This window comes from Branchiostoma belcheri, unplaced genomic scaffold, assembly GCF_001625305.1.
Source record: "Branchiostoma belcheri isolate BF01 breed outbred unplaced genomic scaffold, Haploidv18h27 scaffold24, whole genome shotgun sequence".
NCBI classification, from domain to species: Eukaryota; Metazoa; Chordata; class Leptocardii; order Amphioxiformes; family Branchiostomatidae; genus Branchiostoma; species Branchiostoma belcheri.
Genome location: NW_017803843.1, coordinates 2,496,395 through 2,509,476, shown reverse-complemented (window position 1 = coordinate 2,509,476; position 13,082 = coordinate 2,496,395). Strand labels below are relative to the sequence as shown.

General features: G+C 39.0%; 2 protein-coding genes across 7 annotated transcripts in view; one reads left to right on the top strand and one right to left on the bottom strand.

Moving 5' to 3' along the window:
- The window catches only part of LOC109470983 (EH domain-binding protein 1-like), a 24,901-nt gene extending 19,400 nt beyond the window's left edge, over nucleotides 1-5,501 (bottom strand). The window contains exons 1-6 of the mRNA XM_019770103.1: nucleotides 5,336-5,501; nucleotides 3,528-3,948; nucleotides 1,902-1,959; nucleotides 1,452-1,547; nucleotides 1,208-1,261; nucleotides 74-255 (exon numbers count right to left, since the gene is read on the bottom strand). Coding sequence (XP_019625662.1) covers nucleotides 74-255; nucleotides 1,208-1,261; nucleotides 1,452-1,547; nucleotides 1,902-1,959; nucleotides 3,528-3,631 — 494 coding nt within the window. The 5' untranslated portion in view covers nucleotides 3,632-3,948; nucleotides 5,336-5,501. The remainder of the gene's footprint in view (nucleotides 1-73; nucleotides 256-1,207; nucleotides 1,262-1,451; nucleotides 1,548-1,901; nucleotides 1,960-3,527; nucleotides 3,949-5,335) is intronic.
- Nucleotides 5,502-5,885: 384 nt separating this feature from the next.
- Nucleotides 5,886-13,055, top strand: LOC109471109 (zinc finger protein with KRAB and SCAN domains 1-like). Of its 6 annotated transcripts, none has more exons than XM_019770327.1 (9): nucleotides 5,886-6,025; nucleotides 7,135-7,247; nucleotides 7,442-7,727; nucleotides 7,923-7,994; nucleotides 8,193-8,297; nucleotides 8,448-9,328; nucleotides 9,550-9,694; nucleotides 9,857-10,002; nucleotides 10,233-13,055. In XM_019770327.1, exons 1-9 carry the CDS (start codon nucleotides 5,962-5,964, stop codon nucleotides 10,389-10,391), a joined length of 1,971 nt encoding a protein of 656 aa, XP_019625886.1. In that variant the 5' UTR covers nucleotides 5,886-5,961; the 3' UTR covers nucleotides 10,392-13,055. The 6 variants fall into 6 exon arrangements, with proteins under 6 accessions (XP_019625886.1, XP_019625885.1, XP_019625887.1 ...); XM_019770326.1 differs by having other exon boundaries at nucleotides 7,132-7,247; XM_019770329.1 differs by lacking the exon at nucleotides 5,886-6,025 and adding an exon at nucleotides 6,088-6,341 and having other exon boundaries at nucleotides 7,132-7,247.
- Nucleotides 13,056-13,082: the final 27 nt, after the last annotated feature.

Genomic DNA, 13,082 nt, shown 5'->3' with positions numbered 1-13,082 from the left:
CACAGTTCTAACTAGACAAACTTAGTACAAAATGAGAGTTAAAATCTGTGTCATTGAGACACAAAATACTTACGTGGCCTTTCCCTCTCTAAGGAATACACATGACAAGGTGAAATGTAAGGTAGCAGACACCACTTTCTTGGTGAGTGGCCGGAGCTTGAGCTTGAGCTCCTGTTGAGTTGGGATTGCACTGGCATACTCCCTCATGTTGATGTTGGCTGTGGCTAACTTTCTCCGCTTCCCTGTCCTGGACTCCTTTAAACATTAATCAATGCAGAATCTGATGTTATTTGATGACCATGTTGAATTCAGTAGAGATAAGTAAGCACAGCTCTGCATTACAATGCAAGTTACTTTGCTAGCAGTAAACTTCTTGCTCCCTCCATTAAAAAGAGTTCATATTTATGGGTTCACCACAAAGTGGTGAAACCATATTGCTTTTTCTCATGATTCTCCTCCTTCTTCTTCTCCTCCTGCCATTTCTTTAAATGGATTCAGCTTCTTCATTTTGGGGCCTAAGGTCCTGAAATTTGGTATGGAGGTACAGTAGGCAAATACCCCCAGGCGTTTTTTAATTTTTGTGATACAGGCTTTTAGAATGGTTTTATTTTGAGTTTTTTTGGCTGTGTTATAGCAAATGTATTACTGAGTTAGTGTGCAGTGTTACCACATTTGGGCATGAGTCATCACAATGGAATGCAGGGCATCAACCAATAGGCATGCAGCTTTCCTCTATTCTCCTTGCTGATTGGCTGTTGGAATTTAACAGGCTTAACTTAATTAATACCTGCACAGAGCCATTCCATACTGACAGTAGGTCTGTATTCAAGTGTTTTGGTACTAGGTATTTTAAGCTTTCCTGCTCCAGCATTGGAATGCGGGGCATGAACGCTTCTTTTTTCTTGAAAATCAACAGTTTGCATTATGCAATTAAAAATCCTAACCAATAATGTAGGGAATAGCTATCCAACTGTTGTAGTCTTAGTTGTATGTTACTTCATACTATAGTTATATCAATGTAAAGCATTGTTTTCCCTTGTGTTTCTCATTCTTTCCCTGCCATGTCGTAAAATGTGGTGAAGCCATTGCTGTATTTGCTCCAAAGCAAATGTCGGCCTTTCTAGTTTAGGTAGTATGCTTACTTGCTTATGCATGTTCTATAAATTATGAAGCTACAAATGAAACCTTTCTGATGAGTCATACTCACATCCTCAATTACAAATGTCCATTCCTTGTCATCATACTCTGGGTTATTGGGATCCTGCAAGGAAAAATACAAAAGTTGTAGCAATGAACAGAAAAAGGATTTCAAGTTTACAAAATCAGAATTACCTCAGTAGTATGCATTAAAACAAGTAACTTATAAAGTTATATCAGGGCTGTAACATAAATGTTTTTATTTGACGGGCCAAATTGCTGTCAAGTATTAAAGTCAAGGCTGTATCTCCCACCTGAAAGAGTGTGACTGTGATCTCCACGTTCTCTGGAACAGGCCACACCACTGCCCCCCTGTAGGGGTTCTTGATGCCTGGCTGCCATGTGTGCAGCTGGTGAAACAATTAAACACTGTGACATGTGTGACATGGAATAGCAGCGGTCGAGACTACAAGTGGTTGGTTGATGCTGACAACTTGTTCTTATTACATCTTCCTCAGAATACAATTCAATACATTACATTCAACTTCCTTTCTGTTAATGGTGTTACTATTGGATTATGCCTTGCAAGTCAAAACCTTTTGATGGTCAAAATACTGCCCATACACATGTACAAAAGTGGTTGTCTTACTCGCCGGGTAATATAGCAATGGCATAACCATCATCTTATTTAAAAAAAAATGTTTCATAGATAACAGTAACAAGATTGCTGTATGATAGTGTATTCTACTAATTAACAAACATACCTTGCTGTAATTCTTTCGTATCCTTCTTGTCCACAGCACACAAAGCTTGTTGGGTTGCCTTTGTAGAAAAAAGGGGGCAACACAACCAGTAAACATGCATGCAAACATACAGAACTTTTTTGTATGCTCACATCACTTACACAACCGTAGGGTCAAAGTTTAACAGATCAATTTGCTTGTTTTCAAACTTAATTGTCTATGTCACACAACTGCAAGCCATGACAGTACCAGTCGTGAAAATATGTGTATCATTTGAAGTCATTCGTGACTTTATCAAAGTTTATGATCCCTATCTTCCCATCCTTGCTGAGATAGCCTTTCAGTTTTGGAACTGCATTTGTATTTGTTATAGATTTAGACAGCACAGGGTAAGGTTTAACCCTCTTGCACTTGAAAACACATGTACAACTATGTATTGAAACATGCCAAATAGATTCCAGCCATAGAGGGAAGCCAAAAGTAAAATCCGTCAGGTCATGACCTGGACACATGCCTATCATGCCTCTTAAATACTCAACCCTTCACTCTCATCAATGCCAACATCTCAACTGACACACAATTATTTTTCTTAGTGCTGGAAATCCTAAACGTCTTGAATACCTCTTGAATACTTTTTTTGTTAACTTTGCAGTCTATGAGGAAGTTGACATTTTGCTGGCCATGCATGTAGCTGCAAAATTGATATCCTGTAGTTGAGTCAGCTCACACATGTTTATCAGTTTCCGGACAATGGAGAGTTTTGATATCATGTGAAACAGTTTCACAAAGATCACATGATATCACAGCTGTTGACTTCCAGTTCCCTTGAGGAAGTATACTGCACCATTTTCTAGTATTCAGAAATTTCCAGATATTTTGCTGTAACAGAAAAATTTTATTGATTCTTTTAGTTGGAGGTAGGGAGCAACCAACACAATGATCCCTGCGAATTTGTTTTGTACAAATTTTCCTTCCTGTCCTTTCCAACGGTTATTAAATCATTATTGATTTTCTGACTGGGTCCAGATGTAATCCAATTGCCGTGGGTGAAAATGGTCCTAAAATCACTGCAGTGTGGGAACTGATTCCATCTACCATTGAACTTGACAGTCAGGTCAAGGGTAGGGCTTCTTTTCTGGCCTTGACTGAAATGAACTGATTGGGAGAAATGGATTTGACCAACCTTTCTTGGGTTCCCGTTTCAGTTTCTAACAAGGGATTTAGTAGATGTTGAACAGGAGAGGCATGAGAAACAAGAAACAGCTGTAACACTGGGGTAGATTTGTACTTAAATGGGTGGTAGAATTACCATTATAACAACCATTACCTGTCATGACATACATTTGTGAAGCCTGAAACATACAATTCTTGGCTGATTTGACATGTTATTCTTGTGATGTAGCTGTAGCTATATCCAAACAGCTAACATTAGTACAAGACACAAGGACATGACATGACATGACAATATGTACACGATATTCAATATTGATACATCCTTGTGACATGTTAAGAATCTTTTCAGGGACTGGGTTATAATAGAATGCCCAGTCTCTGGCCTTATTCTAAAACACAAAACGACATATGAACCAATCATAGTCTGACCTGCACTTCTGACCTTCATCTCTAAAAATAACCAGCACCACCTACCATTTCTTAGTACATTCCACCGTCAGTTCCTGATATGAGGCAATGAACTGGAATTTGGCCGCTTTCTTGTTGACGCGTTGGAGTCTCTTCCACACAGATCCCATGTTAGTGTCTGTGTGCACTATTGATTGTTCGTCATATACCACTTGTGATAGACGTTTTTGATCAGACTCAAATAACACTGATGGCAGTTGGGTTGAGTGTGTCTAGTTTGTCACAGGTCAACAGCTGGAGTCTAGCATTGTTTCCTAGTAATGCATCAGATATTGGAAGGCACAATGTTCCATTTAAGGCCCATTTGTTCCACAGTTTTTATCATTAGGTCATATGACAGATTTGCCGTCCAGAAGGCCCTGCTTCTTCAAATGTCCACAAATGCCCAATGATGTCATCACTTCTGCATTGTGTCAATGTTGAGTTCCTATGGGAAAAGATGGAAATTCAATCACTGAATGACTCTGAAGGGTTAGGTGCATTACAAAAAATTAACACAACTGAAACAATCTATCTTGACCTATTCCATGGTTATCAATACAGAAATCTGTCATGACTCACAGCTGGCAGTAGTGCCATGAATACAACTGAACATTTTAGAATCAACGAGGAAAAAAACATTTGTCAACAGTGCCCACTACCTAGCTAGTAGCTATATTGGATACCATATCATGCACATGTTTCCTTTACAAAAAAAAAAAAAAAATTGCCCAAATGACCATCTATTTCGGCGAGGGAAATTATTGAACATAGGTTAAGTTGATTGTTTGTTTTCCACTTTTGTTCATGTAATATACTAGTAAGCTGTATTAAATTTCTCCTGCACATTCCCCAGGAACCCAAGCACTGACCAATGCACCTTTTTCATTCTGTACAACTGATATTTTGTAATAGGGTACCAGTCATTTTCCAAGCAGTTTCTTTTTCTCTTACAAGTAACATAAAAAAATTCCATTATACCAACGTGTTAATTCGATGTACCTATACTAACCAGGAAATTTCAGACAGTCATTTTCAATTCTTTATATATATCATTTAGTTTGACCGAATGGAAAAGATATTTTGCTATAAACCCATATAATTGTAGGGTTACGTATTTTCTATTATTGGAGAAAAAAACAATATAAATATGCAGTTTCTGACAATTTCCATTTTGTTCTATCTAGTTTATATTTCAAACAAATGTCAAAATTTACCACCTATATAAGTAAGTCGGATGCCAAGATTGAAGCAAAGGCTGTGCCTGTAGTTCAAATGACTCAGACTCTCCAAGCTACTCATGTTCACGGTTGCATGATATCATGTAATATTCTAGAAGTAACATAATGCCAACATAATGTAACTGTAATGTAGCAGTGATATCTCCCACTTTCAAAAACCCAGAAGAAGTAAATATTTCACCAGTAAACAAACCGATGGCAAGAGTCATGTCATCATAGTTACCTTTAGAATGACTTGTTTGACACCACTTCCCCACTAACAAAACACACGAAAGAAAGTTTGGCGAAATTATATTCATACACACATTTGTACATAATTTTGTGGAACGTCTAAAACAGAAGAAATTTGATATTTGGTCAAACCTCGTTGGTGAAACGCAGGACTTCTAGGCTTTGGGCTTTAGCCCACTGGAAAAGAAAGGTGAAAGTGAAGGTCTCATCGCCAGACGCTGGACGCAGCTGACATTAATTTCACTGATCAGCTGGCATCACAATCACATCGTACGACTACCAACAAATAAAAAACTGGTCCGCCCAGGAAATTTGACACAAACTGAAGACAATGAGGCACAAAATTCATGGACAAAGACTTACAGATCGGATCATGGGTGTATTCTTCACAGTCCCTTGCTCCTTCTGTGCGGATATGACATACGTATCTGTGATATAAAGAGTTTTCTAGGAAATCCCAAATACAAACCGGAGGTCATCCGCCATTTTAGCATAATATTAGTGACCTAATTATATCACGTGACCAATATCGCTCGGTGCACGATGGGAAGGGTGTTTTCCCGCCACCATCGATATCTTAAAGATTTGCCGTTGATTCCAACAATTTTCATATGTTTCGTACAAAACATCAATATAAGACACCAATAAGTGTCCATTCAAAATATTACAGGGTCAATTTTTGTCTCTCCCCTTTCTTATTGTCACCATGAGTTATAATGAACTACTGATATTTTACCCAGCATGCACTTATAAGTCTCAAATTTAGACCTTTCTTATCGGTGTAGAAATACCATAACTAATATTAAAAAAAATATTTTCCTTCACCAACATATCTTTTAAAATTTTCATGCCGAAAAATTGTATATCATATAAAAAGGTTTCATATTATGTAGTCTAAGTCCTTGCATTATGATGATACGAACAGAGTGCGTCAGGTATTAAGGTAAGCCTGTTGTCTGCAGCCAGCAGCAGACGAACAAGAAGAAGCGATGTTTTCGCATAAACGAGACCAGTCTGTGACGCGAAAGACGGCTTCAAAAGCCGATTACAACGGTAAGGATACAGCTGTAGAATGATATCCTACCGTTCTGGTGGTTTGCGGATGTTCCATATGTTACTTATTTCGACTGGACCGAGTTTACCATAGACTTGACTTGTTTTCATGTCGGCTGCTAGCGTTGAGGCCCCGCTGATTTGTTGTGAGCGGGAAAGTCCACCAAGGCGACGATTTCCCCCTAAAACTTACTTGTTAGCCGTTCAGAATTTTACATAGTGCGTCTTTACTGAAGACGTGAATGGCTTTGATCACAGTGGACGATTAGTCATTTTTTTAACGATTTTATTCCTTCCCGGTTCTGCACTCCGTCAGGTTGGTGAAACCGCCATTTTGAAAATCATGTTTCTTTGCTTTGCTTCCAAATGGCGCGGACTTATCACAGCTTTAAGAATATTTTAAATGTCATCTTCACCATTGCCCCAGACGAGGTAACACATGATGCTTTAGAACATAAGTTGACATTGTTTACTTGCTCTGTTGTATATGATAGTACTGCTAAAACAGAATTGTCGCCGTTTTTTGTTGCATATTTTGTAGCAGACGTAAAATTCGCGCGAAAGGAAGCATGATAATTCTTGTTGACAGCGGTGAACAGAGCAGTGTCCGCTTGCGCGTTTAAGGATTACTCGCTACTTACTCATTATGTTATAAATTCTTGTGTATATATATCTACTTACTTGTACTTGTACTTGTACTTTAGTAGTCCTCATCTCTCCTCATATCAGGGTATACATGTATAATTAAGCTAACTTAAGATTTTTGTCGATTGTTGTTAGTTTTCCTATGAGTCTGATACATGATATTCAACTTCAAGTGCTGACAAGCCGTCATGGAATACTAGTAACTATAAATCTTTCAATATGCATACGGCATGATAATAGTGAATTAACAGACATCAAATGTATTTTCCATTTAATTTTGTAGCTGAGTGATATCACCTCATAACCATGGAGTATAACACAATGTGAAATATTAATGATTTAGAAATCATTGAAATGCAAATGACACCTTTGTCAATCAAAATTTGCCGGATAAAATTGAAGAATTTTATCTTTAGTTTTTTTGTCCATTTCAATGTTACTATATCACATGTTTTCTCCAGTAGTGAAGGAGCAAGCAGGTTCCTCTCCAGCTGCCCCCATGATCCCGGGGAAGTCAGGGCACCAGGAACCAGCTAAGGGGAAGACTCATGAGAGAGAGGCCAAGACCAAAGCCTCTGTAAGTGATCAATAGTATTGTTTCATAAGGCTCATAGAATTTCAGGTACATATTATTTTCATAATTTTGAGACTGCTGTAAAGATTTGTAGATTAGGATAAGAGCTTGTGCGTAGACGGTAGAACACCTGTGTGATACTAAGTAAGTAAATTATCAAAATATTAAAAGATGTGTTGTTGTCTGTACCTCCTTAGATCAAAGAGGCAGCAGCCCGCAAAAGGCAGAGCAAGAGTGAGGCAGAAGGGGTGACCTTAGACCAGCTCAGGAAGATGTCTGAGTTCTCACTGGTCAAGCGCTTTGCCCAGTTTGCCCAGGAAGTTTCCTGTCGCACCAACACGGTGCGGCACATCTACTCCTGTCAGCTGATCCCGTCTCGGTGCCAGGCAGCATTCGAGGATGATGGCTCTAATGATGGGCGGGGTCAGATCAAGAGACACCTCCTGAGTCATGTTGGTGAACTGTTGCAGGAGTGTGCTAATGGTAAGACATAGGAATATGTGGTCATTTTTTCTTTCCTACCTAGTCATATTCTTCTTACATCAATCAAGTCTGAAATGTATAATTGGCTCACTGAATGTGTTTGTGTATTCCATGTTTGCATAAGTATGTTTCTGTTTTGCTGGTAGAAGTGAGCCCTCATGTAGTATTGATCAATAAGCAATTTTGTCATTGCAGAACCAGAAAAAGTGAAGAAGATGACTTTTCATCCAGTTGGTAGTTCTATCTACCGGAAGAAAAAAGCTGAGGGTATATCTCTCTTTTTCTATGTAGATTTTGTTTACTTAGTCAGTGAACTTCCACTTCAGCCAAGATTGGAAAATATTATTATTGTACTTTCTTGAGATACATTCAGGATTCATTCACTTATTTCTATAGCACATTTCTACATTTCTTTTTTTACAAACATCTTGCTTTTACTCATTTCACATCCTTTCTCTTCCACAGAGGCAGATGAGAGTTATGTTCCCACAGCTAAGAGAACAAGATCAGGCACTGCATTGGCCAGACAGCAGTCTGCAGACATGAAGCCTGAAGCTACCCCAGCTGATGGTAATATTATCTATTATGCAGTGTCATTGTAAAGTCTGTTTCTATGTAAATGTTAAACTGTGGCATCAACATAATTACTGTTTGCATTGTTGTCCCAATAGCAGATGATTGTAGCTTCTATGGTAATATGAGGACTGTGATGTTTTGCAGGGACAGTTGAGATCGAGCACAGTACATGCATGGTTCCAGTTCCAACTGTGGTAGACAACTTGACGCTGCCTGACCCCCAGCTCCTGAACCACTCCAGCTTCACCATGATCAAAACAACTCAGGACTCTGAAGAAATCCTACTGGTCCCCAAGGGGCAGCTCATCCCCCTGTCTCCTCTCATTAAACAGGAGGACCCCACCATTTCTGCAGGTATGGCAGAAGGAAAGTCACCACAAAAACATGTTCCCAACATCCTAAGGAGGAACCGCAAACAAACATTCAACAACATTTTGACTGATGGGGAGATCCCTACCTCCAATATCATTGAACAAGGCAGTTCACTACCACAGACCCCTCTGCACGCTCAGGAGAGATCTGCCAAGAGGTCACCTGTCAAGTCTCCGTCCAAGCGAGCAGCTAAGATTCTGGAGAGTATGGCTAACAGAGGGAGCATGACCACCAGGTCCAGCAAGCTGCAGCCACATCACGACCATAACTACACCAGCCCGTCTGGGGCTACATCAAACCAGACCACCACCACCACCACCACAACAGCTGGAGGAACACCAACAACATTGGACGGCAATGCAAACCTGAAGCTGCTGTCTCAGCTGGCTGTACAGCAGAGTGCAGAAGTGAATGGAGAAGGTGAAGAGGAGGGGTCTGATACAGAGGAAGAGGCAGAAGTAGATATGAAGCCAAACCCTTATGTGTATGGAGTTATCCTGGAGGGAGATGCTCTGGTGGGGAAGCAACCATCACCACGGAAACCAGGAGCCAGAGGTCAGCTCAAGAAAGGTGTGAAGAAGGCGGCTGTCTCCAAAGCTAAGTTGCCAAATAATCAAGAGGCAGGAGAGGATCCAGAGCAGAAGAAAACCAGGGTATGAAATGATTCACATGTACATTTTACAGTAGAGTACACTTTGTTCAGTTTTGTCACATTATACCATGTGCTTAATATTGAGATATGCAGCTTGACTTCAATCATGATTTAGACACAATATTGCTATACACTAAGAAAAGTAATGATAAGGGAATGAATATCAGAGTTGAGTTAAGAATCCACAAAACATTTATTGACTCCTATACATGTATGCTGCAGCAAAAGGCCTTAGACTTGTTGAATCAACTCAAGAGGAAAAAGTTGCCTCGTCCAGAGGATGTGTTTGTACCCTTCCTCTGTGACATCTGTGGGAAGCATTACACAGCCTCTGCCACCCTCATCAGCCACCTCAGGAGCCATGCAGGTAGGGCACTTTTAAATTTATGAAGTTCAGTAATTGTTTTTGTACAAGTACATGTTTCTTATTCTAAAAGTGCAAGTTTGTTCTCGGTTAGAATTATATGCAATTTATCCATATCACTTTGAAACAAGTTATCTAATTTGGTAATATACACTCTTCTCCCAGGCATTAAGCCCTACAGTTGCAAACTTTGCAAGGCCACATTTACCCGCCTGCACAGTTTGAACTACCACATGATGATGCACAACAACCAGAGTCGCTTCACCTGTGAACACTGTGGCCGCAAGTTTCGCCACCCTAGCCACTTCAAGGTAAGAATTCTTTTGCAAGTCATCTACTACAAAGATATAGGTGTGCAGTGCACTATAATGGAGACATGCAGTGATTGATTGTACATTGACAAATATGTCTATTAATGATTAACAACAATCAACAAGTGTGTGTAATTTGTACACTTTTCATGGAGATTTGTGAGTTGTTAGATTGAATGTACTGGTAGCCATCCCTGGCGATTCAGACTACACCTGTATGTCTGTTGCAGGAACATTTGCGCCGACACACAGGCGAGTCCCCGTTCGCCTGCTGCGACTGTCCACGCAGATTCAAGACTAGAAACACCTACAAGAGACACCTGAGGTCCAAGCATGGCAAGATCCTGACAGTCAGTGGGATCATTCCTATGAGAGTGGATGTCGCATAGAGTATCTGTGCTTCTTCAGGTCAAAGACACACAAAGTATTCAATAGTAGAAAAAGTATCATTGTTCAGGAAGCTGGTAAGAGATTTAAAAAATATGGTCTCCACTGTCCTGTAATGTTTCAATTGATTTATACGTAGCTCCCCTGAAAGATACTTGAATGATAACTACATGTATGTTCTTTTTCAGACAGTTTTATATAAAGCAATGAAATCATCATTCAAATTGTGGGATGTGCAATATTACAACAGGATACCTGAAATATACAGGCCTGTCTGCAAGAACTACTGACAGGCACAATAGATTTCATCCTGTTGTGCACTATTTAGACTGACAAGAGTTCATCAATGTGAAAATGTGTGTGTTATGGTATCTCTTGGCTTGCTGTTTCCAGACAGGAGTTTTCATATAAGCAGCTCAGTGTTGCTTTCATGGATACCAACTCCCAACTTAAGTCCCTTTGTTTGAAGCATGTTGTACTTTGAAGTTGTTATTAATTCATGTTTTCAATAAGATGTAAGATATTTTGCAAAAGACTTTGAACCTAACAATATCAAAAGAAGTCAGTTATAAATGTACCGGTAGATAATACTCTCTTGGTTTGCATTTTATCTAATATAGGCTACTATCAGAAGTAAAGAAAGCTTTCAATAGATAGCAGTCTGTTCAGTTGTGACATGAAAACTCAATCTGCATGCAAAGAACATAACCAGATGATGGCAGGGATAACCTGATCTTTGTATATTCAAAGTAATAGCACATCATTAATCTCCAGCACCCACAAGGTATTATAGGCTAGTCCGAAAACACTAGGGTAAGTTTGAGAGAGGTTGGAAATATGAAAGTGATCTGGATGACTTATGATTTATCATGGCAAAATTGAAACAAGGCAATAAGACAAACATATTTTTGAGGATTAGAAACTATTTTTGTACTGGAAGTCATGTAAAACCAGGAAGGAGTTGAGAAGACTAGGCAGCTAAAGCATTGAATCTATCAGAGAACAAACTAAAACTGTAATAATGGCATGGTCAGTTTTCTTGGTATATAAAGTCTGATCAGGTATTTGGAAGTGACATTTGTGACACACATTTGTAGGCAGCACACAAATGGAGATAATGTGGTTGATGTATAGTACTGTGTGGTCAAGGTAATTTTAGATCCAAACATGAGATTAAAGATACGCAAGTGTTAATCAAATGGACTGTGTCAAGCATTTACATGATTTGTATGTGATATTAGTAAACAATTGTACATAGGCATGGAAACATGTAACTATATCTAAGATGATGTGTGTTGATAGTTTGCATGAAAAAATTAAGATGTCAACAATGTAATGCTATGTATGCAGTTCATCCAGTGAAATTCAGTATCATTCTTTCGTACATAATACCATGTAGAGCAGATACAGGCTGATAACTTTGCCATGGACCAAACTCTTCATAGAAAATGCTACTTTTAGTGACATAGGATTATGTTGTGCATGTAGGTTATATTTAGGAGTACATGTATTTATGGAATTTCTGTTGAAAAGAGAATGGCATTGCACTTGTCAGATCAATGGGAAACGACAAGACAGCATGGATGAACGACTGAAGTATATTTGTAATATCTTCCAACAGGGATGGTCTTCAGGATGTACAGGAACACCATTCAGAAAAGTAAATATTGTCTGATATCATGATCTTTTAGGTCCTTGTGACCTAGCAGGCAAGGCTGACATGTCAAGTGGTGAATTACAGCGTGTCCATGTACCTTTAGGCATAAACTTTATGCATTATAATATATCCAGTAGGATGTTTTTATCAAGATGTACATAGTTTTTGTGGCATTCTATTTGCTTACCTTGAATTGTTGTAAATAGACTGCTGAAGGCATGTCTTACCAATCCTATAGAGTTGGGGAACGATACACATTTCAATCCATTCCTTTATCCATGTGCTAATTTGATATGCACAGGTATAACCTGTCGTGCAGGAGGCTGATTCTTGGACAGTATCTGAGCTGTCTAGGAACATAAGATAAGTTACAGTAGAATAAGCTTGAGTCTAATTGGAGGTCATAATTTGCTGTACATTTGAATTTCCAAGAATGTACTTATTTATTTTGTCCTGTGATGCTTGTAGTTAATCTATATTGTGGATACAGTATTAAGAATGTACTAAGAATGTAGAGCTTTTCAGACATATATTGAGCCTTTTTGTGTTGTTATCGTGTTAGTGACACTGTCTGATATTGTGTGTATCTTTTTGTACTTGTATTGCTTGATTAGTGCACAAGAAAAGCTGATGTGTGTACTTCAGGAGGTAGAGTGTAGAAAAAAATTGATAAAACCTGTGTGGTACATTATCTTTTCACAAAGGCATGTGTGTTGGATGTACATATTGTCACCTGAGAATTCCCATGGTCAGTGAGTGAGAGTAACTAGTAGGTTTTCAGGACCAAGTGGCCAGGTCTCTAATCCCACTGACAAAATGAAATGTACATGTAACTTACTAAAAGAACAAGCAGGTGTAAAGCTGTTCCATCCTGCATTTGAAATGTGGCCATGAAGAAGTGGTCACTTGAAGACCTGCTAGCTACATAAAAAAACAGTGTGTATCGTTCTGTGTAAACATTGCATCAGCAAAGCTGAGTATATCTTCATAAAGATGCACAGCATTCCAATATCCTTGGTGGTGTAGGCTCTTTCTT

What these genes read in the sequence shown, in the direction of transcription:
- LOC109471109 (XM_019770326.1), top strand. Translation starts at nt 5,962, where the DNA reads ATGTTTTCGCATAAACGAGACCAGTCTGTGACGCGAAAGACGGCTTCA. An exon ending in CAGAGCAGAAGAAAACCAGG is followed by an intron (nt 9,329 to 9,549) that starts GTATGAAATGAT and finishes TGTATGCTGCAG; the next exon opens with CAAAAGGCCTTAGACTTGTT. An exon ending in CCACCTCAGGAGCCATGCAG is followed by an intron (nt 9,695 to 9,856) that starts GTAGGGCACTTT and finishes CTCTTCTCCCAG; the next exon opens with GCATTAAGCCCTACAGTTGC.